Source organism: Muntiacus reevesi, chromosome 2, assembly GCF_963930625.1.
Source record: "Muntiacus reevesi chromosome 2, mMunRee1.1, whole genome shotgun sequence".
Lineage (NCBI taxonomy): Eukaryota > Metazoa > Chordata > Mammalia > Artiodactyla > Cervidae > Muntiacus > Muntiacus reevesi.
The window spans coordinates 109,172,197-109,195,808 of NC_089250.1; the positions used below are offsets into that span (position 1 = coordinate 109,172,197).

Genomic DNA, 23,612 nt, shown 5'->3' on the forward strand with positions numbered 1-23,612 from the left:
TTTCAGCAAATTATTTGACCTTTTTGAGTTTCAGTTTCTTCAAGTGTAAATGGTGATGATAAAATGTCTTCTATTACGGTTGTTATAAATTCAAATGAGATAGTACTTGAAAGATATATACAGCGTGGTTCCTGGCACATACTAACCACACATTAAGTTGTACCTTGGAGAAGGGCATGGCAGCCCACTCCAGTATTCTTGCCTGGAGAATTCCACGGACAAAGAAGCTTGGTGGGCTACAGTCCATAGGGTCTCAAAGAGTTGGATGTGACTGAGCACACACGCGTGCAAGTTGTACCTGTTGTTTTTCTTATGTACGTATTTAGTGGCTGCTGGCTTCCCTGGTAGCTCAGAGGTTAAAGAATCTGCCTGCAATGCGTGAGACCTGGATTCGATCCTGGGTTGGGAAAATCCCTTGGAGAAGGGAATGGCAACCCACTCCAGTATTCTTGCCTGGAGAATCCCATGGACAGAGGAGCCTGGCAGGCTACAGTCTGTGGGGTTGCAAGAGTCGGACACGACTTAGCAACTTAGAGAGTGACTGCTAGCAGGTGACTGCTAAGGTAGAATGGTTCCCCTCTTAGGGTGTTGTTCAAATGAAACTGCATATACAATTATGGACAACTATTTAGTCTATTAATGGAAAACAGTAGGCACTACAGAGTAAGAAAGACTAGAAAGAAAAATCTGTTTCCCAAGTTTTTATTTCTGTCCCTGACCACTCCTAGAACCTGTCCTTTGAACTTGATTCTTGCCTTTTCCATTTATCTTGGTAATAGCAGCACCATTTACTCAATTTAGTCCAAATTTACCCAATTTAGTCTAAAATCTAGGAGTTACTCTTGAATCCTTTTATTTTCCTTACTCCCCCGTATTTTGCAAGTCTTGCCATTCTGCCTCCAAAATGTCCATTTTCTTCTATGTCCACTACTATTTTTGTGGTTCAGATCATAATTATTTGTCATCTTTAATACTGTAATAGGTTATTTATTTGGTTGCATCAGGTCTTAGTTGCGGCATGGGGGATCTAGTTCCCCATCAGGGATTGAGCCTGAGTCCCCTGCATTGTGAACACAGAGTCTTATCCACTGAAACATGAGTAAATCCCTGTCATAGGCTTTTAATTTAGTCTTTCTGCCTTCATGCTCCTGTGACCCATTCTCTGCACCATAACCAAGTTGCTCTTTTAAAACAATATCAGATCATGTCATTCCTCTGTTTAAAACTTAATTATAGTGGCTTCCTGTCTTGCTTATAACAAAATCTAAACTTCTTAGGCTCATCAAAGCTAAGATATTCTGCTTCTTCTCTGACTACAGCCTTTCATCTCTTCCTTGCCTTTTTTTACACTGGCCTTCCAGTTATTTTAGTAATATCTGTCTGGAATCCCTTCCTCACTTTGCTCTTCTTTGCGATTCGGTTTCCTCCTCCTGGAGGCCTTCACTGACAACCAACTCTAAATGAGCCTTTCTCTGTGTTGATCTGGTTTTAATTCTCTGCATAGCACTTATGAGCATTTAATGATCTTATTTATTTGATTATTCATCCATATCCCCTCACTAGAATGTAAGTTCCTTAAGGGCAGTACATATTCTTGGTCGTTGCTCAGTCTCCAGTGTTTTTGAGTAGTAGAGTAGAACTCAGTAAATATTTGTTGAGCTAATGAGTGACTGGCGCTCCCCCCCCCCCTTTTTTTTGGCTATGCCTTGGATTGTGGGATCTTAATTCTCTGACTAGGCGTTGAACCCCTGACCTCAGTGGTGAAAGCATGGAGTCATAACCTCTGGACCACTAGGAAATTCCTGAGTGATTAATTCCTAAAAGCTTGTTTGTCAAGTACCAGATTTATGGTAAAATAAAAATAAGAAAACATCTTTTACATAGAAATTATACTTCATAAGATTACCAGCAATACTTTGAGTAGCGCTATTTATTCTGTGATGTCCTTTTTACATTTTTATGTTAAAATGCCCTTTTATAAAGTGATAGTGCTGTATTCAATTATGTATGTTTAAATATATGTTTAAATACATATTCTTGGCAGCATAAATGGGAAGCTGTGTTGTCCTATACTTTTAGGTTGGAAGTTTTCTTTGACTTTTAGAGGTTTGTGGTTCATTGAAAATAAAGAAGCACTGTGTGGGTGTTCTTGGGAGGGAGTTTTGCTAAGAATTCTTACTAAATAAAGTTCAGTCCATCAAATGTTATTATATTCTTCAAATTCTCCTGGGAAATAAATTGTCAGTTTCCGTTTAAAGATTAGGTTCTGTTTGAATATGTCATGTTAAAGTGAAATGTGACATAAGAATCTACAGACAATAATTTAAAGGAAACAAAAATAGTGAGCCTCATATCTTTTGAGGTAATATGTTTAGCAATGTTTCTTTGAATAACCTTGACCATAATGAAAGCTAAGTAAAATTGTACACGTTTTATTTTCATTAAAACTGAGAAACTCTTAAAAAAAAAATCTACCTAATTTGTATTGAGTCACAAGTGGACAGTTTTGTCCCCTGCCCCCCCCCCCCCCCCACACACACTGTCCAGTAAGAACTGAAAGGGACCTGAGATGTTGACTGTAACAAACGACCTTGCATTTCAGATAAGGAAACTAATGGTCAAAAGGAATACTTTTTTTTTTTGGTAGGCCTAGGCTTAGAATTCCCACCTCCTTATTCCTGTGCTTCCCAGGTTCTGTGGTAAAGAACCTGCCTGCCAAGGCAGGAGGTGTAAGAAACACAGGTTCCATTCTTGGGTCTGGAAGATCCCCTCGAGGAGGGCATGACAGCCCACTTCAGTATTCTTGCCTGGAGAATCCCATAGACAGAGGAGCCTGGCAGGCTATAGTCAGTCCATAGGGTCACAAAGAGTTGGACAGGACTGAAGCAACTTAGCACACAGGCATTCTAATTTTGCTTAGTTAGGGATGTAATAAATTTTTGGTACTGTTAATGCGAAATGAATAGTATACAAATCTTTGTTCACATTTGCTCTATTTTATCTATGATAGTTGCCTAAAACATGGAATTGATGACACGTATTGCCACAGGGCTTTCTAGAAATGTACCATTGTATGGAAATACTTGTTTTATTGAATTGTTAACAACAAACTGGTTGTATTTGAAGAGAACTTTGCTATTGTTTTGGGATTGGAAGCATTTGTTGAAAAGGTAAGTCTACAAATTTGTTATGGTACCCATAAATGTATTTATTTAACTATTTGGGGATTAGCTATCTATGCGCCTTTAGTGGCAAACTAACCACATGATTAGATAAATAGAATATTTGCTTATCTATCTTTCCATGAGTAAATTATTCTGACCCACTGATCTTGATTCAGCTATTTGAATTGAAAGAAGGTTAGTGGAAGTTAAAAATTCCAATTGATTGCTTTTCCCTAGAGTGATGAATAGGATTGAAATAGATTGCTTAGAAAATTGATCAAAAGTTTTTTAGTAATTACTCAGTAGCTAACCGTGTGTGCATTTGTTTGTGTATGGTTGAAAAAAACTGGGTGGAAGAGAGGGTAGAGAAAGATTAGAAAAGGAGCATGAAAAGCTGAGGAAAGGAACATGCTATGAATAAAAAAAGCTGCTGCCTTTATCTGGAAAAACATGTCTTTTATCTCTACCTGATTGACTTTCTAAAAGAACGATCACACATGTACCCTGTTTACTGAAATAACATTTTTATATCTATACTTGCTGAAATGAACTGTTACTTAAGTACATTTTAAATAATACACTTTTTAAAAGTTGTGTTGACTGGTTATGAGTACAAAAAAACAAAACAAAGTATTGATTGTTAGATGCAAAGTGTCACTTCTCAAAAGTTAGTTGTTTTTTAAAAAAAAACTTTGAATGTGATATGACTTTAATTTTATTGAATATTTGAACATTGCAGACTTTTATCATCCCTTAATAACATAAAATATACTATATTTGTTTAAAAGCAGGGTTTCAAATCTAGCTTTTTTGTGTATCTTTTTTTCTTTACCTTTATTATTAAAAATCAAAAGTAAGTGTCAACAAAAGCATGAGTAAAAAGTTCATTTATTTTTCACAGGGCCAAGTTCATGTTAGGTTTCATATCATGCTTCTCAGAGAGATAATTTTAACAAGTGTGGTAATAACAAAGTAATAATCATGTCTTGTGCTAAGGACTCTATTAGACACTTTACTAGAATGAATTAAGTTTTAATCTCAATGCCATGAAAAGCATGTAATGTGTAAACTCATGCAGGAAGTCATGTAAGGGTTCCAAGTCACTTCTGTCTTGCTACCTTTATAATCTTGCTACTTTCCTTTACAGCCTTGCTACTTAGCATGGCCCACAGAGGAGAAGCAACTGGCAACATCTGGGAACTAAGGAAATGCAAAATCTTGACCACAGAGCTTGCTGAATCCCTATTAATAAGATCTCTCAAGTGATGTGTATTAAAGTCTGAAAAGCACCATAGTACATCCCATATTAAAAGTTGCATGGAGATTTTGAAGTTTGTTCTGAGAATTATTCCTGGTTTTACTTTAGTTCATCCGGGTTGTAGCTGTTGTTCAGTCACTAACTTGTGTCCGACTTATTCGGGTTATCTATTAACATTTTCCCTTAGAGGAGAAGGCAAACTGTTGAATTAGTCAATGTCTCCACTGCTTCAAATTGCTATCCTGCTGCTGCTTTGATTCATATCCTGAGGAACAACTGACTAGTTCTGCTTGTGGAAATTTGGTCAAAGTCTCAATCAGCCAAGACTCTGTTTTTAATAGCCTTTACTTGTGGACTAAACACATCAGATTTATAGTGCAGGGCTTCCTTCTCGATAGGCATTTTCCAAATTAAAGAAAATAATGTTAAAAAAATTTTTTTGAAGAAAACTTGAAATCTTTTGGAATACTTACATTTTAGATTGTAAGAAACCATAGATTTGTGTAAATTGATCTACTAATTTCATTTTGTGAACATAATTATTCTGTCACAGGGGCAATGATAGGTAAGAAAAGCAAGGCTGGCTTAGAGAATAGCACTGTCAGGAAGACATGTAATATAAGACAAAATTAAATTTCTAGTAGCCACATTAAAAACTAAACAGTTTAACCTTAATAGGTTTTATTTAACCCAGTGTAGCAAAGTACTATTTTAACATGTAGTCAACATAAATATAAAAACTATTTCTGAGATATTCTGTATTTTTTGTACTGTCTTGAAAAAGTACATATTTATCTGTGCGGTGTCTCAGTTTGGATGCTAAATTTTCCACAGTGAAATGTATGCAGTGAAAAATACTGTGTTTAATGGAATAATGTTTTACTTTGCTTTTGGTTTTAAAATTTAAACTAATTAAAAGGAAATAAATATTTAGTTCCTTCAGTCACAGAATGCCCATTTTGTTGGGGTGTGTTTCTAATGTAACTGATTTCAGATTATGGAATTGATCCCCATCCAAAATGCTTAGGAAATGAATGCCACTGGAGGTTATGGTCTGTTTACATAATTATTTGTACACAGAATAAAGAGGGAATAAACAAAAGCTATTTAGATCATAAAACGTTTATTTCCTAACGCCCCCATGTCAGTCCTTCCCGCAGTTGGAATTGATTTACCTGTCTTTTATTAGTGGTTCAGAATCAGTTTCTTAAGTCCTTTTACCCCCGCCAAATTGCAAGGTTAGCGCCCAGAGTTAAGGTTCTTCTAGTTTCTCCCTGTGACTAGATGCTTGCTCAGAGAGCTGCATCCTTTTCAGGAAAGCGAGGACGTATGAGAGTGTGTAGAGCTGGATAGTCTGGGCTAGTTTGGCCTGGAGGTTTTAAAAGTTAAACGTGTACCTGGATAACCCGGGAACTTGCTAAAAATACTATTGTACGGGCCTCACCTTTCTAGCTTCTGATTCGCAAGTTTATACTTAGACCCTGGACACTTCCTTATAAGCTGTCCTAAGTGTTTTTAAAGTCCAAAACGTTTGGGGACCACCATACTCAGCATTTGACTCTTCAAAGGCTGCGAGTTCTAATTTAACACGTCGTGCTGCTGTTGCCACGCGATCGATTCTGCCCGGACTGAGGTTGCCAGGCTGTTGCTGTTTTTCTGCAGATGGGTTTTCAGGCTGTTAACTCCCCTCTCCGAAGACTGCCCTGACATCGCCCCCGTCCCAAGCCCTGTTAGAGCGACCTGGGCTGGCCGAGGTAGACCGCGCCATGTGACTGATAAACCGGTTGCCTTTCGGGGCGGCCATTTTTGAGGCGGGCACCCAACCTCGTGCACCGTAAGCCGGGAGCGGGAGGTAGGCAGTTACCAGAACCCAAGATGGCCACCGAGCCCGCTAGCCAGCCCGCTAGCCCGCGTGCCGGCACGAGACGCGCGGGCGGCTTGCCGTGGCCGGCGGCGCCCTGGGCAGGTCCTCGGGCCGCCGGCCCGGGGCGGAGCGCCCGCCCCTTCCGGGCGCGGCCAATCAGCGTGAGCGACCGGCTCGGCTGGGGCCGCCCGCGCGCGGGGTGTGTGAGGACGCGCTCCCGGGTCGCTGAGTGCCTGAGCCCAGAAGCGGTGGCTGTGGTACCTGCTGCTGCCACCCGTGCGGACGCAGAGCATCGGACGCGAGCGCTGTCGCGTGGGTCTGGAAGGTGAAGCTATGACGGCCATCAGGTAATGAGTCTGGGCGGCAGCCTGAACTGCGCGCTGGGTAGGCATTAGCCTCTCGGCTGCTGAGAACTGTCGCCCCTTCTCTTGGGTGTTCTGGAGCCTCCCGGTGCCACCGGTCCCCCTCATGTGGAAGGTCTCTGCACTTTTCATTTGATCTTTTATGCCTTCCTCAGAAGTTTTGGGGGCTGAGGCACATGGCGGAGACCTTTGAGCAGCCGCATAGCTGAGGTAACCCTCGCCCAGATTCCGGGTTTGAAGCTTGCTGGTGAGTCTAGTGGATTTCTCATGAAAAATGTAGCCGTCTTCCCCACACCCCCCGGATGGCCTGAGGCCTGGGGAAGTGTGACGTGCACCGGGCGTGTCCATGCCCGCGTGTCTTGCCTTCTGACAACTTCGTTGGTGGCCCAGTGCAGACCTGCAGTGTTGGCCCTTTGATGCAGATAGATTGCCCCGAAGTTTTGAAATTGTGTGTCCTCACAGTGTTTGCTTATGACTGGAATTAGTACTCTGGTTCCCAAGGTACCATCTGTTTACCTACTTTTATTTGAGAGTCCCCAAAGAATGAGTTTCACAGTATACAGTGAGAGCAATAAACGGAAAAGCTTCACCTCAATTGCTCTTCAGAGTTTGAAAGGTTCTTTATTGTTAATGGCCCGGTCCAGTGTCTGTGGGTAGCATTGACAATGGTTACCTCATACTATTGCAACTATTTATAAAAAGATAAATCTAAATAAAAAAAGAGAGATAAATTGCCTTATTTACCCAGTGTTCTGAACAGCCTCTTTTAAAGTAGACCTTGGCCTTCTTGGCCTTCCCTGGTGGCTCAGCTGGTAAAGAATCCGCCTGTAATGCGGGAGACTTGGGTTCTCCCCCTGGGTTGGGAAGATCCCCTGGAGAAGGGAATGGCTACCCACTCCAGTGTTCTGGTCTGGAGAATTCCATGAACTGTACAGTCCATGGGGTCGCAAAGAGTCCCACAGGACTAAGCGACTTTCACTTTTTGACCTTCATTGTCCCAGAGAAAGGGAGGCCCCAACACAAATGTGAAGAGAATAAATGAAATTAAATTTTGCTCTGCAAGCTTCCAGCAGCCTAGGTCCTGGTGACTAAGTGGTTTCTCACTGGTGATTTTGACTACACAGTATTTAAGAAATTACTTTAGAACCTAACCCTCAGGTAATTTAGGATGTAACTGTTGAACTTGGATGCAGTTTCTCTTAAATTGCATAATTCTGTGTGAACTCAGAGTACTTACCTCATTATGCAGAAGGAGGATGGGGATACAGTACTGAAACGCGGCAGCTTCCCAGGTGGCTCAGTGTAAAGAATCTGCCTCTTAATGCAGGAGACTCAGGAGATGCCAGTTTGATCCTTGGGTCGGGAACATCTCCTGGAGGAGGAAACGGCAAGCCACTCCAGTATTCCTTCCTGGAAGATTGCAAGGACAGAGGAGCCTGGTGGGCTACAGTCCATGGGGTTGCAGAGAGTCTGACACAACCGAGCACACATACACTGAAATGTGGAGATCCACATGGAAAGATCTCACAGTATGTTGGGATGTATAAATTTGGCTTTTAACGCTAACAGTATTTTAGGGTGAATTAGGATTATGCTGTTAAACCTAGTCAATGCTCCCTCTCCCCATTTGCACTTTCAAATCCCATCATTTCAGTCTGCTGCTAGTTAGGAGTGTGAGGCAAATACTTTCTCTGTTAAGGGTCTCTTCTTGTGTGGACTTCATTTTAATCCATCATCATAATCCTGGCTACTCTTTGGTGGAGAAACACCCAAATCTAAAACTTCTGCTGCTTGGCTAGTGACAATAGGATGTGTTTTTTAATGTAGAGGTTGAATGGTGGTTGTATTAAAAAGACTTGATTTTTTTTAAAAAACATGTATTTTTGGCTGCCTCTGGTCTTAATTGAGGGTGTATGGTCTCTTCTCTAGTGATGGTGCTCAGGCTCCAGAGAGCATAGGCTTAGTAGTTGCAGGCTTAGTTGCCCTGAGTCATGTGGGATCTTAGTTCCCCAACCAGGGATCAAACCCATGTCCTTTGCATTGGAAGGCAGATTCTTAACCACTGGACCACCAGGCAAGTCCCAGAAAGATTGATTTAAAGGTTAATGCTAGTCTTATTTGACTCCTGGAAGGGTAGATAACTACTAATAGTTACATTTATGCTTGTATCTTCAGATATTAGTCTACATTTTGTATAGTCTTCAGCTACAGTGACATTACTCAAGGATTTTTAGATGTTACCTAAACTCGGTTGCCACATTTATACCTGAGGCTAAGAAAAGTTGAGTGCCTTGAGTAAAATCAGTTAGTGGCAGAGTTAGGAACTGAATCCAGATATCCATAATCTAGTGCTCTGCAAGATACCTTTATAAAAACAACATACTACTTAAATTTCCTGAAAAGACTGTTTCTAGAACTTTCTGGCAGTTCATTGGTTAAGATTCTGTGTTCCCAATACTGGGGGCATGGATTTGAACTGAGGAACTAAGGTACTGCATCCACATGGCACAGCCTAAAAAACTACAAAATTACATATATAAAATAAAGAAAAAAACTGCTTCTGGGAACAAAAATTGTTAAGTATTGTGACGGACAACTATAGTAACTTTCTTGCTTTCCCATAGTCCTCCAAAGAACTTAATAACATAGGTTTAAGAGTAGGCATGGGAACTGCTTAAGTTGAAGGAACTTTGTATATGTGGTGACAGTTTTAAATGGGTTGGTAATCCTACAGATACCAGCTGGTTCCCAAGGAAGACAACATTTAATGCAATTTTATGATACCTTTCACTTTTATATTTTCACATTCATGTTTATTAATTTTCACATTTATGATGTTACACGCGTTCCCATTTTGTACTCAGTTTGATAGTAGCCCACAGGATGGGTACTGCTGACTTGCTTTTACTGACGAGGAGAATGATCAAGGTCACCAAGCTGACATCATGTCTAATGCTGTTTTTTACATCACACTTAAAATAATTGCTGGTAAATATAGTAATATGTGACTCTTCACAGTGACTATGACAGAATATAGAAATGGAAACCAGTGAGGGCAATATACCTGGGTTCTGATTGACAGTATTTTTCTGATTTAGTGATCTTTTTCTTTTTTTCTCTGAACATTTGTTTTATGAAATGCTCAGTGATGGTAATGTGTGCTCATGCTCAGTCACTCAGACGTGTCCAACTTTTTGTGACCTTTTGTGATTCTTTGAGCTCACCGGGCTCCTCTGTCCATGAGATTTTCTGGGCAAGAATACTGGAGTGGGTTGCCATTTCCGCCTCTAGGGGATCTTCCCCACCCAGGGATTGAACCCACATCTTGACATCTCCTGCACTGCAGGCGAATTCTTTAGCTGAGTCATTGGGGAAGCCCTCAAACAGATCTCTGATTCCACTGAGATTTGAACTCGGATTGCTGGATTCAGAGACCAGAGTGTTAATCATTACACCATGCGGTCTGTTGTGATGGTAATACAGATATGTATTCCGCAGTGTTCTTGGGTAGATATGAAACTTTTTTATATTTTAAGACATTTTGTAAATGGAATATTAACTTGTTGAATGCAATTTGGTCTCCTTAGAGAATGATGTCATCTGAAAATAAATGTTTAAATCTTAGATTTTTAAATAGGAAGTGAACTTACCTAATTCCCTCATTTTACAGTCGAAGAAACTGAAGGCAAGAGATAACTGTGATTTGTTCAGGTTCATAACAAGTAGTTGCATGTCTTGAACTAGATCCCAGATCTCTAGATACCTGATTCAGTGCCCTTTCCAGTGCAGCATCCAACTGTTATGAATTCCTAAATAACTAGTTGCATAAAAAGAATTAAAAAAAAAAGCTTATGATCTTTGAATAAGTTTGGGTGGAGAATTTGACTCTGACTTTTATTGTTTATGTTCTACTCTGCTACACCATTACTAATGAAGAGTCTAAGTTTGCAGCCTCTTAAACCAATTATCAGAGTATGTATTGGGTTGGCCAAAAAGTTCATTTGGTGTTTTCTGTGTGATGGCTAATGAAAACCCCAAACAAACTTTTTGGCCATCCCAATATATCAGATTCCAGCTGGTCTTCATCTGAGAAATGATGGAACATATTTGATAAACTGATGCTTTTGTCATTTTTAATTGGCCTAACAGGAAAGTTGATGCTTGGGTTAAAATTCAGTACACATAGGAAAATGTAGAATGTTAGGAGTATAAGAGAATCTTAGAGATCACTTTACTCTTTTTCTTTCTTGATACTGGACCTTCAGGCCCAGATGAAGAGCTATGCCCTAGTTTGGCAGCAATAGAACTTAAGAGGGAATTTAGGTCTCCTGACTTCTACTTTATACACTTTTTATAAGTACTAAACCAAAGGTATTTCAAAATACTCCTATGAATATTGCCTTGTTTTCCCAACATGAATGTCTAGTCTGGTTTTGAAAATTGTTTACAGCTTGAGTTTGTGCCATGGAAGACTGGGAAAATGAGGTAGGGAGTCAGGGAGAGTTTGCTGTAGAGCTGAGGAACCCTATTCTTTGGCCTGCCCAGACAGGTCAGGTTTGGTTTAAGACTATTCTGGGACTAGACATGACTGTGACCTACATGGTAATTCTGTAACCATTTCTGTGGGTTAAGCCTACATTGGAAAATTTATGTGGGCTGTGGGTGGAGTCCTGGGGTATTTTTCTCGTAATACTCAAGACCTTGAGGTACATCTAGTAGGGTCTGCCAGGCCACTCAGATGGAGAACATTCATATGGAGACTAAATTTTGGCTGAGATTGAAGTGTGTTACTTTGTTGAATTGGTTTCTTTAGAATATTTAAACAGTTTTTCAAACTCATGTCAGGGCTTGTGTCTTTTATAAGAATTATAAATTTTATATCACTACACAAACTTTTTTATGCCATGAGGCTTCCTAGTGAAGCTAATGAGCTTTTTAAAATAAAATGAAATTGTTTCATTTATGAAATATTTTGAAGAACTAAAGCAGGAATCTTTTCCTTGGAGAACTGCAATGTTGTCAGCTGTTAATACTCATATTTATAAATAGGTCATCTTTGTTTGAAAAGGTTTTCTAACTCCAGATCTTTCCAGCCACAGTATTGCTACATTAAGCAGAACTGTCAAAGATGAAATGGAACCAAAATGATTGTCTAGACAGTTTGAAATGTTAACCCTTTCTTGTAACATTGGTTAATACTCATGACTATTTACCTGTTCTACTTGATTTTAAAATTGTTACTTTAAAAAATATTGTAATAAAATGTAAGTCTGAATTCTTAATTTCACATAGCATAGCTAGTTTATAAATAGAGTGACCATATGTCCCAGTTTGCCCAAGACAGTCCTGGATCATGCCTGTTATCTTGGCATAATTATTAATAGCTCTTTCTTTATTCTTAAAAATGTCCCACTTGAATAATAAGTTATCTGGTCACCTACTTACACACTATAATGATTTTGTGGTAGTAGATTTAGGTTATTGAAATGTTACTTGACATAGGACCATAAGATAATGGAATATTAGCTTATTTTGGCTAGATTTGGATATTTTTCATCAGTGAGGCATTTTTATTAACAGAATTCTTATTTTCTCAGAGTAGCATATTAAACAAGAAAGCATGTGATTTGAAGTTAGGTATCATTTATTTGTTGTATGACCTTTGACAGGTTATAAAACTTGGCTGAGCCTCTTATTCTCTTTAACAGTGGTGGTGGTTTAGTTGCTAAGTGATGTCTGACTGGCGACCCCATGAACTGTAGCCCTGCCAGACTTCTGTAAACACAGATAATAGCAAAACCTATACTATAGGGTTTTTGTGAGGATTTAAAGGCAATAACATACATAAAAATGCTTTGTAAGCTTCAAATTGCTGTGTGAGTGTTAGTCATTAGTATGTCATGCATGTGCTTCTGAAAATTGAATTTAAAATGAATAATTTTATCTACTTTAGGGAACCGTGCTATTTAATAGCACAGTCTTTTAGAAGTGTTAGCTGTCATGGGGAGTAGGGAAATAATACTTAGAGATACATGTATGGTTGAGGATTTAGGGGATAAAGGGGAAGAAAAAAATAGATGATGCTGGGCAGAGGAAAGAGATTTTTTTTCCTTGAGTATGTAAGACAGCATGCCAGTATGGACAGGCTTAAATGAAAAGACTGGGTTCCTTAGCCTAAGGGAAACAACAATTTTCCTAGTTTGTTTATGTTTTAAAAAATGCCAACAATGTAATTCATATATAGTAAAATCACAGATGCTAAGTTCACTGAATTTTTTTTGGGAAAAAAAAGTATTTGTAAAACACCAGCCAGATCAACTTAAGAAAATATGTTCATCTCCCAGAAAGTTTTTTCTTGCCTCTTTTCAATCAGTCTCTTTCTCCTGCCCCATCCAGGCAATCATTTTCTGGCTTCTATTAGTAGAGAGTAGTTTTGTGTATTCTAAAGCTTCATATAAATAAAATCATACAGTAAGTACTGTTTGTGTCTGATTACTTTTGTTCAGTGAGTTTTGAGACTCATCCGTTTTGATGTGTGTTTTAGTAGTTTGTTTCTTTTCACTGCTAAGATTCTATGATATGAATATTATAACAGTTCTGCTGATGGACTTTGGCTTGTTTCCAGGGTTTGGTTACCCTAAGTTAAGCTTCAAGAATCTTCCTGTATAAACCTTTGTGGGGACGTGGGTAAATGTCCAGGTGTGGAATTGCTGTGTTCTAGGGTAGATGTGTGTTTAACTTCAGAAACCACCACTGTTTTCCAAAATAGAAAATGGAATACATTCAACATTCAGTATTATAAGAGTTCCAGTTATTCCACATTCTTGACATTTTTTATGTCACTTACTCCTTTTCCATCCTTTACTCCTTTTCCATCCTTTCCAAGTACCAAAATGTTCGGCACTTTTGATTTTAGCCATTCTGGTGGGTATATAATTATATTTCATTGTAGTTATAGTTCACTGATGGCTAATAATGTGATTATAGGCCATTTGCTTATCTTTTCTTTTGAACTGTCAGTTCAGGTCTTTTACCCATATTTGTAAGTATAGGTTGTCTTTTTTTTGTTGCTGGTTTGTTCATTCTTTTGGTATTTTAGATAGAAATTATTTGTCAGATTTTACACACAAGCATATATACCTTCATGTTAAGCAAATATTTTCTCTCTGAGCCATGTCTTTCCATTTTTCTAACAGTGTCTTTTGGGTGCAGAAGTTTTAAAATTTGATATTGAATTCATTGATTTGATTCATTTTATTTTATGTTTATTACCTTTTAGGTTCTTAGAGATCTTTCCTTTTCTATCTCAAAGTTATGAACTATTCCCTTATGTTTTCTTCTAGAAGCCTTATAGTTTTAGCCTTCACATTTAGGTCTGTGATCCATTTTAAGCTAATTTTTTTTGCTACAGTGTAAAGGTTTCCTTAAAAGGATTCTCAATCAATAGATTCAATAGGTATAAGACTTTTCCCTGACTCTCTATTCTGATCTGTTGATCTGTTTGTGTAGTGTTATGCCAATGCTACATTGACTTAATTATTGTAGGTTTGTAAGATTGATATTGTTTCTTTAAATTTTTGGTAACTTTCAGCAGTAAAGCCATCTGGGCTTAGAATATTTAAAGAAATGATAAATGGTTATTCAGATTTACCATTTTTTCCTGTGTCAGTTTTGAATTTTTAAAGAAATTTGTTCTGAATTGCTGGATTGTTATAGAGTTACTCATAGTATTCTGTTACTGCTTGTGGGAACTGTTTTATGTCCCCCTTTTTTTTTATGTCCCCCTTTTTTTTTATGTCCCCTTTTTCATTCCTGATATTGGTACTCCACCGCTTCCTCCTCTTTTTTTTTTTTTTTTTTTTTAACTTTTTGGGCTAAGTCTTGTTAGTGGCTTACCAACTGTATTAATCTTTTCAAAACCCGAGATTTGGGTTTTGTTGAACTTCTGTTTTGGTACTACATTTTCTATTTTGCTTATTTTTTGCTGTCATATTTTTATTTTCTTGCTTCTACTCTTTTGGGCTTAATTTACTCCTTTTCTGTCTTCTTTTGAGTTAGAAATTCAGACCATTCATTTTAAACATTTCTTGTTTTCTAATATGTGCATTTCATATATAAAATGTTTCCCTCTCAGTACTTCTTTAACTGCAACATACAAATTTTGACATGCGTGATCAGTTCAAATAATTTTCTAATTTCTGTTGTGATTTCTTTCATCTACAGATTTTATACACAAGGTCATTTAAAAGTTTATTGTCTAATTTCTAAATATTTGGGGGTTTTAACAGTTATTTTTAAAAATTGTTTTTCTATTTAATTCTATGTTACAGAAAATATATTGTTTATACTTTATAAGCACATGTCTGTATTTTATATATGTGGGCATGCGTGCTTAGTTGAGTCTGACTCTTTGTGACCTCACCAGGCTCTTCTGTCCATGGGATTATCCCGGGTAGAATACTGAGAGGGTTGCCATTTCCTCCGCCAGGGGATCTTCCCAACTCAGGGATCCAACCCATGTCTCCTGTGGCTCCCGCATTGGCAGGTGGATTCTTTACCACTGAGCTACCTGGGAAGCCCCCTTTTTATGTATAGAGAAAAAATACATTGTTAAGTTTCAGTCCTTTGATATCTACTGAGATTTTTATGGTCTTACCTGTAGCCTGATTTGCTGAATGTTACATGTGTTTTTAAAGTCTTTAATTTCACTCAGCAATATTTTGAGATTTTCAGTGTAGTTGTTCTGTGCATCATTTATTCAGTAAATGAATATTGCAGTTGTTGGGATGTATTGTTCTATAAATGCCAATTAGTTTGCCTGTTTTATTTACTGCATTATTCATTTCAGTTCAGTTGCTCAGTTATGTCCAACTCTTTGCAGCCCTGTGGATTGTAGCATGCCGGGCTTCCCTGTCCATCACCAACTCCCAGAGCCTGCTCAAACTCATGTCCATTGAGTTGATGATGCAATCCAACCATCTCATACTCTGTCCTCCCCCTTTCCAGTTGCCTTCTATCTTTGTCTTCATCAGGGTCTTTTTCCAGTGAGTCAGTTCTTCGCATGAGGTGGCTGAAGAATTGGAGCTTCAGCTTCAGCATCAGTCCTTCCAGTGAATATTCAGGACTGATTTCCTTTAGGATTGGCTGGTTTGATCTCCTTGCAGTCCCAAAGGACTCTCCAGAGTCTTCTCCAACACCACAGTTCAAAAGCATCAATTCTTCGGCACTCAGCTTTATTTATGATCCAGCTCTTGGATCCATACATGACTACTGTGATATATAATTCACATGCCATAAAATCTACCATTTTAAACTGTATAACTCAGTGGTTTTTAGGATATTCATAGCGTTGCGCATCCATCACCACTATCTAATTGCAGAATATTTTCATCATTTCCAAATGAAGTCTCAGGCCTCCTTGATGGCTCAGTGGGTGAAGAATCTGTCTGCAGTGCAGGAGATACAGGAGATGTGGGTTTGATCTCTGGGTCGGGAAGGTCCCCTGGAGGAGGAAAGTGCCAACCCACTTTAGTATTCATGTCTGAAAAATCCCATGGGCAGAGGAGCCTGGTAGGCAACATTCCATGGGGTCAAAAAGAGTTGGACACAACATAGTGACTAAGCGTAGGGCACAAATGAAGCCTCATGCCTGTTAGCAGTCACTCTTCATTTCCTCTGCCCCTGTCCTGGCAATTACTAATCTACTTTGTGAATTTGTCATATTCTGGTCATTTCATGAGTGGAGTCATGTATTTGGGCTTTTGTGCTTGGCTTCCTTCACTGAGCATATTATTTTTGGAGTTCATCCTATGTTGTTACGTGTATCAGTATTTCATTCCTTCTAATTGCTGAATAATATTCCATTGTATGTATAGACCACATTTTGTTTATCCATTTGTCAGTTGATGGGTATTTTTATTTCCACTTTTTGACTATTATGAGTAATGATACTATAAACATTTATGTCCAAGTTTTTGTGATGTCACCTGTTTTCATTTCTCCTGAGTATATACTTAGCACTGGAATTGCTGGGTCATTTGGTTATTCTGTTAAATCACTAAGTTATGTCCGACTCTTGCAAACTCATGGACTATAGCCGGCCAGGATCTTCTGTCCATGGGATTTCCCAGGCGAGAATACTGCAGTGGGTTGCCATTTCCTTCTCCAGGGAATCTTCCTGAGTCAGGGATTGAACCCACATCTCTTAGGTCTCCTGCTTTGGCAGGCGAGTTCTTTACCACTAGCGCCACCTGGTAATTTTATGTTTGTTTTTTCTTTTGGGGAACTGCCAAACATTGTTTCAAGCTGCAAGCATCATTTTACATCTCCACCAGCAGTGTGGATTCCAGTTTTTCTATGTTCTTTCCAATACTTGTTATTGTCACCCAATCTTTGCCGAGAGGCTGGCTGTGCTTGATAAGGTGTAACTTCACTGCTCAGCCAGACTTACAGTGCTGCCATAGCCTTTATTTCCTGCTTGTGCAGAGCCTCATGCTCAGAGATGGTTGCTTAATGTCTTTTCAAGTCTTTCTTGAACATGCACACAGGCCAGGGCACATGTACATGGTCTCCTAGATTCTCAGGAATATTCAGAACTTTTCAAACCCCCTCATGGACATCTCATGCCCACACTTTTCCTTTTAAGCTTTTTGGTTTGCTCCCAACTGTTTCAGATGGCTGGAGTGTTAAACAATTGCAGATGATTGTTTTTGACAAATGTTCCTGGGGAAAAGGCTGTGAGCACTGGGGAAACTGTGAGTCAGGTCAAATAATGAGAAAAGTGTTAGGAGTAGGGGTTTTTTGGGTAACTGCCGATTACTCAAAAGCTCAGATAATAACAGTCTCTGAAAATGGGGCTTTGAAAGAGCTCCAGTTCTGTTTCAACTCCTCCAGTGGCTGTTAGGCTCTTGCTTTTCACTGTGTTTTTGGGGCTGTTGCTTTTAAGGCTGCCATGGAGCTGGGGAGGGGGATGGGAATTCGGGAAGTTAGAATGCCACAAAGCTTGCTGTTTTTTGCAGAGATTCAGCCTTTTTTTTCCCTTTGAAAAGTGTTCCTCAGATGTTGCAAGCCTTTAGAGTTCTGGAAGTGTTGATTTTGACTTTTTTTTTTTTTTTTTTTTTTTTTTTGCTACTGTTCTTGTTGCTTTTATGGAAGAGAGGATTTTTGGAGGCCCTTATTCTATCATTCCTGATGATGTCACCCTAATTGTTTTTTAAACATTTTAATATATTCTTTCTCTTTCTTTTGAAAGAATACTTTACGATTTTCTTTTTTTCTTTTTTGACTCACAGGAAGTTGCAAAAAGAGTACAGAGAGTTCCTATGCACCCTTCACCCAACATCTGCCAGTAATAAATCTTAAATAACCATAGTATATTACCTAAACCAGGAAATTAATATTGGTATAGTACTTTCCCAGGTGGCGCTAGTGGTAAAGAACCCATTTGCCAGTTTTAGGAGATAAAGATGTGGGTTTGTTCCCTAGGTTGGGCAGATCCACTGGAGGAGGCAATGGCAACCTACTCCAGTATTCTTGCCTGGAGAATCCCACGGACAGAGGAGCTTGGCAGGCTACAGTTCATGGGGTCACAAAGAGTCAGACACAACTGAAGCGGCTTGGCACGCATAGTACTATTAAGTTGACTATGAATTGACTATGAATGTTTTTAGAATATTGCCAGTCTTTGCTTACACTGCATGTTACTGGCGTGGTGGTGGTGTATGGTTCCGTGAAATTTTATCATGTACAGATTCCATATTAACACAATAAGGGTACTAAACTGTTATGTCACCAAAAGAAACTCCTTTGTGTTATCCCTAAATGGTCAGTCACAATAGTGTGTTTGAAATCCATCCAAGTTGTATCATAGTTCATTTCTTTTTAATGCTGAATATTAGTCCACTGTATGGGTGTACCACAGTTTGTTTACCTAGTTACCTGTTGAAGGACATTTGGGTTGCTTCCAATTTTTTTACTATTACCAGTAAAACTATTATTATAAGATGTGCTCCAGGCTAGGCATTTAAACTGGCCTCCTGTGTACATTTCTTGGGGCAAAAAAAGTTGAGCTCCAGTTCAGACCTTTACAATTAGCCTCCTGTTTGCATTTCTTGAGACAGGAGATTGGTGGGCTCCAGGTTAGATATTTACAACCAGTCTCCTGTTTGCACTTCAAAATAGAATTACCAGCAGAAATAGAGTAAATAGCCAGGCTTTGTCTCCTGAGGACAGTTTAAGAGAACAACAGTCAGAAACAGAAAGGGGCTAAATCCTGTTTGTGTAAAAGATCAAGAGATCGTATATTTCCCATCCTTGGGGCAAGGGATACATTGCACACGCACAGAAAGGCTCCTTTGGGGGTCAGAAGGAGAAGTTTGTCACTCCATCATATGTGATGCCAAGGCCACCCTATAGACCTCTGGGCTGGAATATATTTTGAAAAAGAATTGCACATGCATGTTGGGGAGGGTCCTAGGGTAAGTCAGGTGTGGAAAAAGAAACCATGTAATTGGCCAAAGGTAAACAAGTACCCAGAAGAACTGCCCTGTATAAATGACTTAACCACCTTTTTACTGCCCTCGTCCTCTTTAGGGGGATGCCCACACCCTTTCTCTTTGGTTGTCTGTTTCTGCCTTGCTCCTGTCTTAACTGTTTCTCTGTGTGCTCTCCCACTTGTGGTGGTGCTGTGTCTCTAATAATAAACTTTGTACCTGCTTTTACAGTTTTAGACTCCATGAGAAATGAATTTCTCAGTGGGGGCAAGAGCCAGGGAAAATTTGCTTCTAACCTGTATCCCTTGCTGATCTGGTGGCTAGGATTCCTGGTTTTCATCCAGGGTATACAGGTTCAATTCCTGGTCAGGGAACTAAGATTTCACTTCTTGCTACTACTCACTGCTGCCTCTCCAAGATCAGTTAGATTTGTTTAAATAATATAGTTCTGGTCATATTGTATCAGATTTATTGTGGCTAAAAAAATAGCTGCAGTGTAGAAATTTAGGCAGGGTCTACAGGGCCTAGAGGACCTCTTTAAAGGCAGTGCCAGTGGAATGTTGTGGGGGTTCCTGGCAGATAAACTGTTGGAGAAAGCTAAGATGGTGCAGTTACTACTAAGAATAGTGCTTATTGATGGAGAGAGACGAATCACCTATGAAGATGGGGCTTCTGAATTTAAAGAGAGGATGATGGCTATAATAGTTTAGGATGTTCATCATTAGTATTTATTCTGGCAGCATAGTGTAACTAAATATTTTTGCTGACCAGAGAGCTAATCAACAATAATATATCAATAGAGTAGACAAAGTTTTATGAGTATCTTTTACTTTAATATCTGTGTCCGTGCATGAAACTTGTAGGTTGTCTAACAAAATAATAATTATGGGTTTATGTTGGATGGAGTCTGAATTATGAGACATGTAAAATTGCTGACTAAAAAAAAAAACAAAAACAAGAAAACCAATCATTCAGAATTCTTTCATCCTAGCATCCATTCCAGGAAAAAGACATTGCTAACACTTATATTGCTAACAAAATAATAGTCCTAGTATGATTCAGATAGTTTTTGGCCATAGACCATCCTCATCTTGTTAACATCTAATAGGAAAAGATCAAAATAAATGCTTACTTAAATAGTATTTTCATTATTTGAGAAGAGTGGTACAGAATTTACTGGCCTGGACACTAGTGTGTATTTAGGAAATTGGCCGTTTTAAAGCATTAGTGTTTTTAACAGAGTTAATCTGTCATATTAGAATGAAGTTACTTAATAGCTTCTTAATTATATACAGTGATGGAGAGGAAAATGATGTGAGTAGTTTAAACTCATTTGCTTTTGGAAATAATTGTATAGATTTTACTTAACTTATTGTATGCAGATACCTTTTATGCGTTGTTTTAAATTCTGTTGTCTCTTACCTCTTATATTAGCCATGGTTGCTGCAATGGGTTCCAACCCGGCCAGCTTGACAGCATCTCTCATCAGAGCCTGTGCTATATAATTCTTGCAGTAAGGAACAGTAATTGGTATTTAAGTTCTTCCTCTTTTGTCCTTTACACAGGGAGCTTGGATCAACATTTCACATATTCTTGTCCATTTATGTTCATAAGCAAAGGTTTTATTGGACAAATAGATTTAGAAATGAGTTTAAACATGGTTATTGTGATTCATTGTTCTCGTTTCCCACCATAATTCTTTGACTGTAGAAGCCATGGGCCTAGAGAGGTTGCATTAATTTGATAATATTATTTCTACTAAATTTTCGAGTAGGGTGTAATAAACTATTTTGAGAGTGCAGGAGATATGCAAAGGTCTGAATTCTTAAAAAGAAGTATCACTGTTACATTTCTTAAAACCAGGAGGGGACCAGTTGCGGGTTGAGAGACTGACGTGGGGACGGGAGGATATTTTTTTGTGGTGATGGAAATGTTTCGTGTTTTGATTTAGGTGGTGGTTACATTACTGGCTATACTGAACTAAACACTTAAAAAGTGTGAATAAAGAGAAACAGCCAAGCTGCTCAATAATATTTCCCCTGTGCTTTTGTTTTGTTTTGTTTTAAATAAATAAGAGATTGCTTCAAGGAAATTAGAGATACCAAGGGAAATTTTCATGCAAAGATGGGCACAATAAAGGACAGAAATGGCGTGGGCCTAACAGAAGCAGAAGATATTAAGAAGAGGTGGCAAAAATACACAGAAGAACTATACAAAAAAGATTTTCACTACTCAGATAATCACGATGGTGTGATCACTCACCTAGAGCCAGACATCCTGGAATGCAAAGTCAAATGGGCCTTAGGAAGCATTACTACAAACAAAGCTAGTGGGGGTGATGGAATTCCAGTTGAGCTATTTCAAATCCTGAAAGATGATGCTGTGAAAGTGCTGCACTCAATATGCCAGCAAATCTGGAAAACTCAGCAGTGGCCACAGGACTGGAAAAGTTCAGTTTTCATTCCAATCACAAAGAAAGGCAATGCCAAAGAATGCTCAAACTACTGCACAATTGCACTCATCTCACATGCTAGCAAAGTAATGCTCAAAATTCTCCAAGCCAGTCTTCAACAGTATGTGAACTATGAGGTTCCAGATGTTCAAGCTGGATGTAGAAAAGGCAGAGGAACCAGAAATCAAATTGCCAGCGTCCGTTGGATCATCAAAAAAACAAGAGGGTTCCAGAAAAACATCTATTTCTGCTTTATTGACTATGCCAAAGCCTTGACTGTGTGGATCACAACAAACTGGAAAATTCTGAAAGAGATGGGAATACCAGACCAGCTGACCTGTCTCCTGAGAAATCTGTATGCAGGTCAAGAAACAACAGTTAGAAATGGACATAGAAAAACAGACTGGTTCCAAATTTGGAAAGGAGTACATCAAGGCTGTATATTGTCACCCTGCTTATTTAACTTATATGCAGAGTACATCATGAGAAATGCTGGACTGGATGAAGCACAAGCTGGAATGAAGATTGCCAGAAATATCAATAACCTCAGATATGCAGATGACAACACCCTTATGGCAGAAAGTGAAGAAGAACTAAAGAGCCTCTTGATGAAAGTGAAAGGAGAGTGAAAAAGTTGACTTAAAGCTCAACATTCAGAAAACTAAGATCATGGCATCTAGTTCCATCACTTCATGGCAAATAGATGGGGAAACAATGGAAACAGTGACAGACTTTATTTCTGGGGGCTCCAAAATCACTGCAGATGGTGACTGCAGCCATGAAATTAAAAGACACTTGCTCCTTGGAAGAAAGTTTTGACCTACTTAGACAGCATATTAAAAAGCAGAGATGTTACTTTGCCAGCAAAAGTCCGTCTAGTCAAAGTTATGTTTTTTCCAGTAGCCGTGTATGGGTGTGAGAGTTGGACTATAAAGAAAGCTGAGTGCTGAAGAATTGATGCTTTTGAACTGCGGTGTTGGAGAAGACTCTTGAGAATCCCTTGGACAGCAAGGAGATCCAACCAGTCCACCCTCAAGGAAATCAGTCCTGAATATTCACTGGAAGGACTGATGCTGAAGCTCAGACTCCAGTACTTTGGCCATCTGATGCGAAGAACTGACTCATTGGAAAAGACCCTGATGCTGGGAAAGATTGAAGGCGGGAGGAGAAGGGGATGACAGAGGATGAGATGGTTGGATGGCATCACTGACTCAATGGACGTGAGTCTGAGTAAACTCTGGGAGTTGGTAATGGACAGGGAGGCCTGGTGTTCTGCAGTCTGTGGGTCACAGAGAGTCAGACACGACTGAACTGAAGTGAACTGAGGAGTTTTTATTGTTTGCCTAATAATACACAAATTAGGCAGAGAAGTTCCTAATGAAATGATGGTCACATTTTACTGTGTCTGCCTGTTGGTCCTTCATTTTCTAAGCACTTACTTTCTTCATTAGACTTTTATTTTGATTATAAATCCCAATGTGAATAAATAAATACATTGTCTTTTATCCCTCCCTCATCAACTTTCTTTAAATAGAAAAAGGGACAAAATTCCCCTTACTGCATATTCAACCATAGTTGCCCTATCTGTGATTTTAATTCAGTCTTCTCAATCATTTTAGACTGTAAGTGTAGGCTGTACTTTGTTCTAAAGAAACTTTGGTATATCAGTCCTTTTGGTATTAATGATAATCTCCAAGTGGTGAGGATGGTAACTGGTTTGGAAGCAACTGGGAAAGAGCTTGAGCAAACTAGATACCAGTGGGAAATTATGCAGGGGCGAATTTTATTACCATTAACTAGAAGAATGCCCCTCGTCAAGGCTGACCCAGCTATGCCTCTAGTCCATTTCTTGCTCTCAGTGGTATTGCTTGTGGTTCTCAGGGTTCTAGCTTTCCCTTAGTTTCGAGCGATTCTGTAATACTATGGAAAACAGACTCCCTCAAAGTCCATTAAATGTAATTGAAAATTACACTATCTATGATACCCACTGTAAAGGTCCCACCCCAGGCATTCAGTTTTTC

The 23,612-nt window shown here is 38.9% G+C and overlaps 1 protein-coding gene across 4 annotated transcripts in view; it reads left to right on the forward strand.

The window, feature by feature from the left end:
* Positions 1 to 23,612, forward strand: part of ADK (adenosine kinase) — a 536,060-nt gene that overhangs the window by 21,610 nt on the left and 490,838 nt on the right. The window contains exon 1 of one of the 4 annotated variants that reach the window (XM_065922662.1): positions 6,476 to 6,633. The exons of the other annotated variants lie outside the window; for them this stretch is intronic. Within the exon in view, the coding sequence (XP_065778734.1) occupies positions 6,620 to 6,633 (14 nt within the window). The 5' untranslated portion in view covers positions 6,476 to 6,619. Of the gene's footprint in view, positions 1 to 6,475; positions 6,634 to 23,612 lie in introns of those variants that run through there. 4 annotated transcript variants of the gene reach the window in all.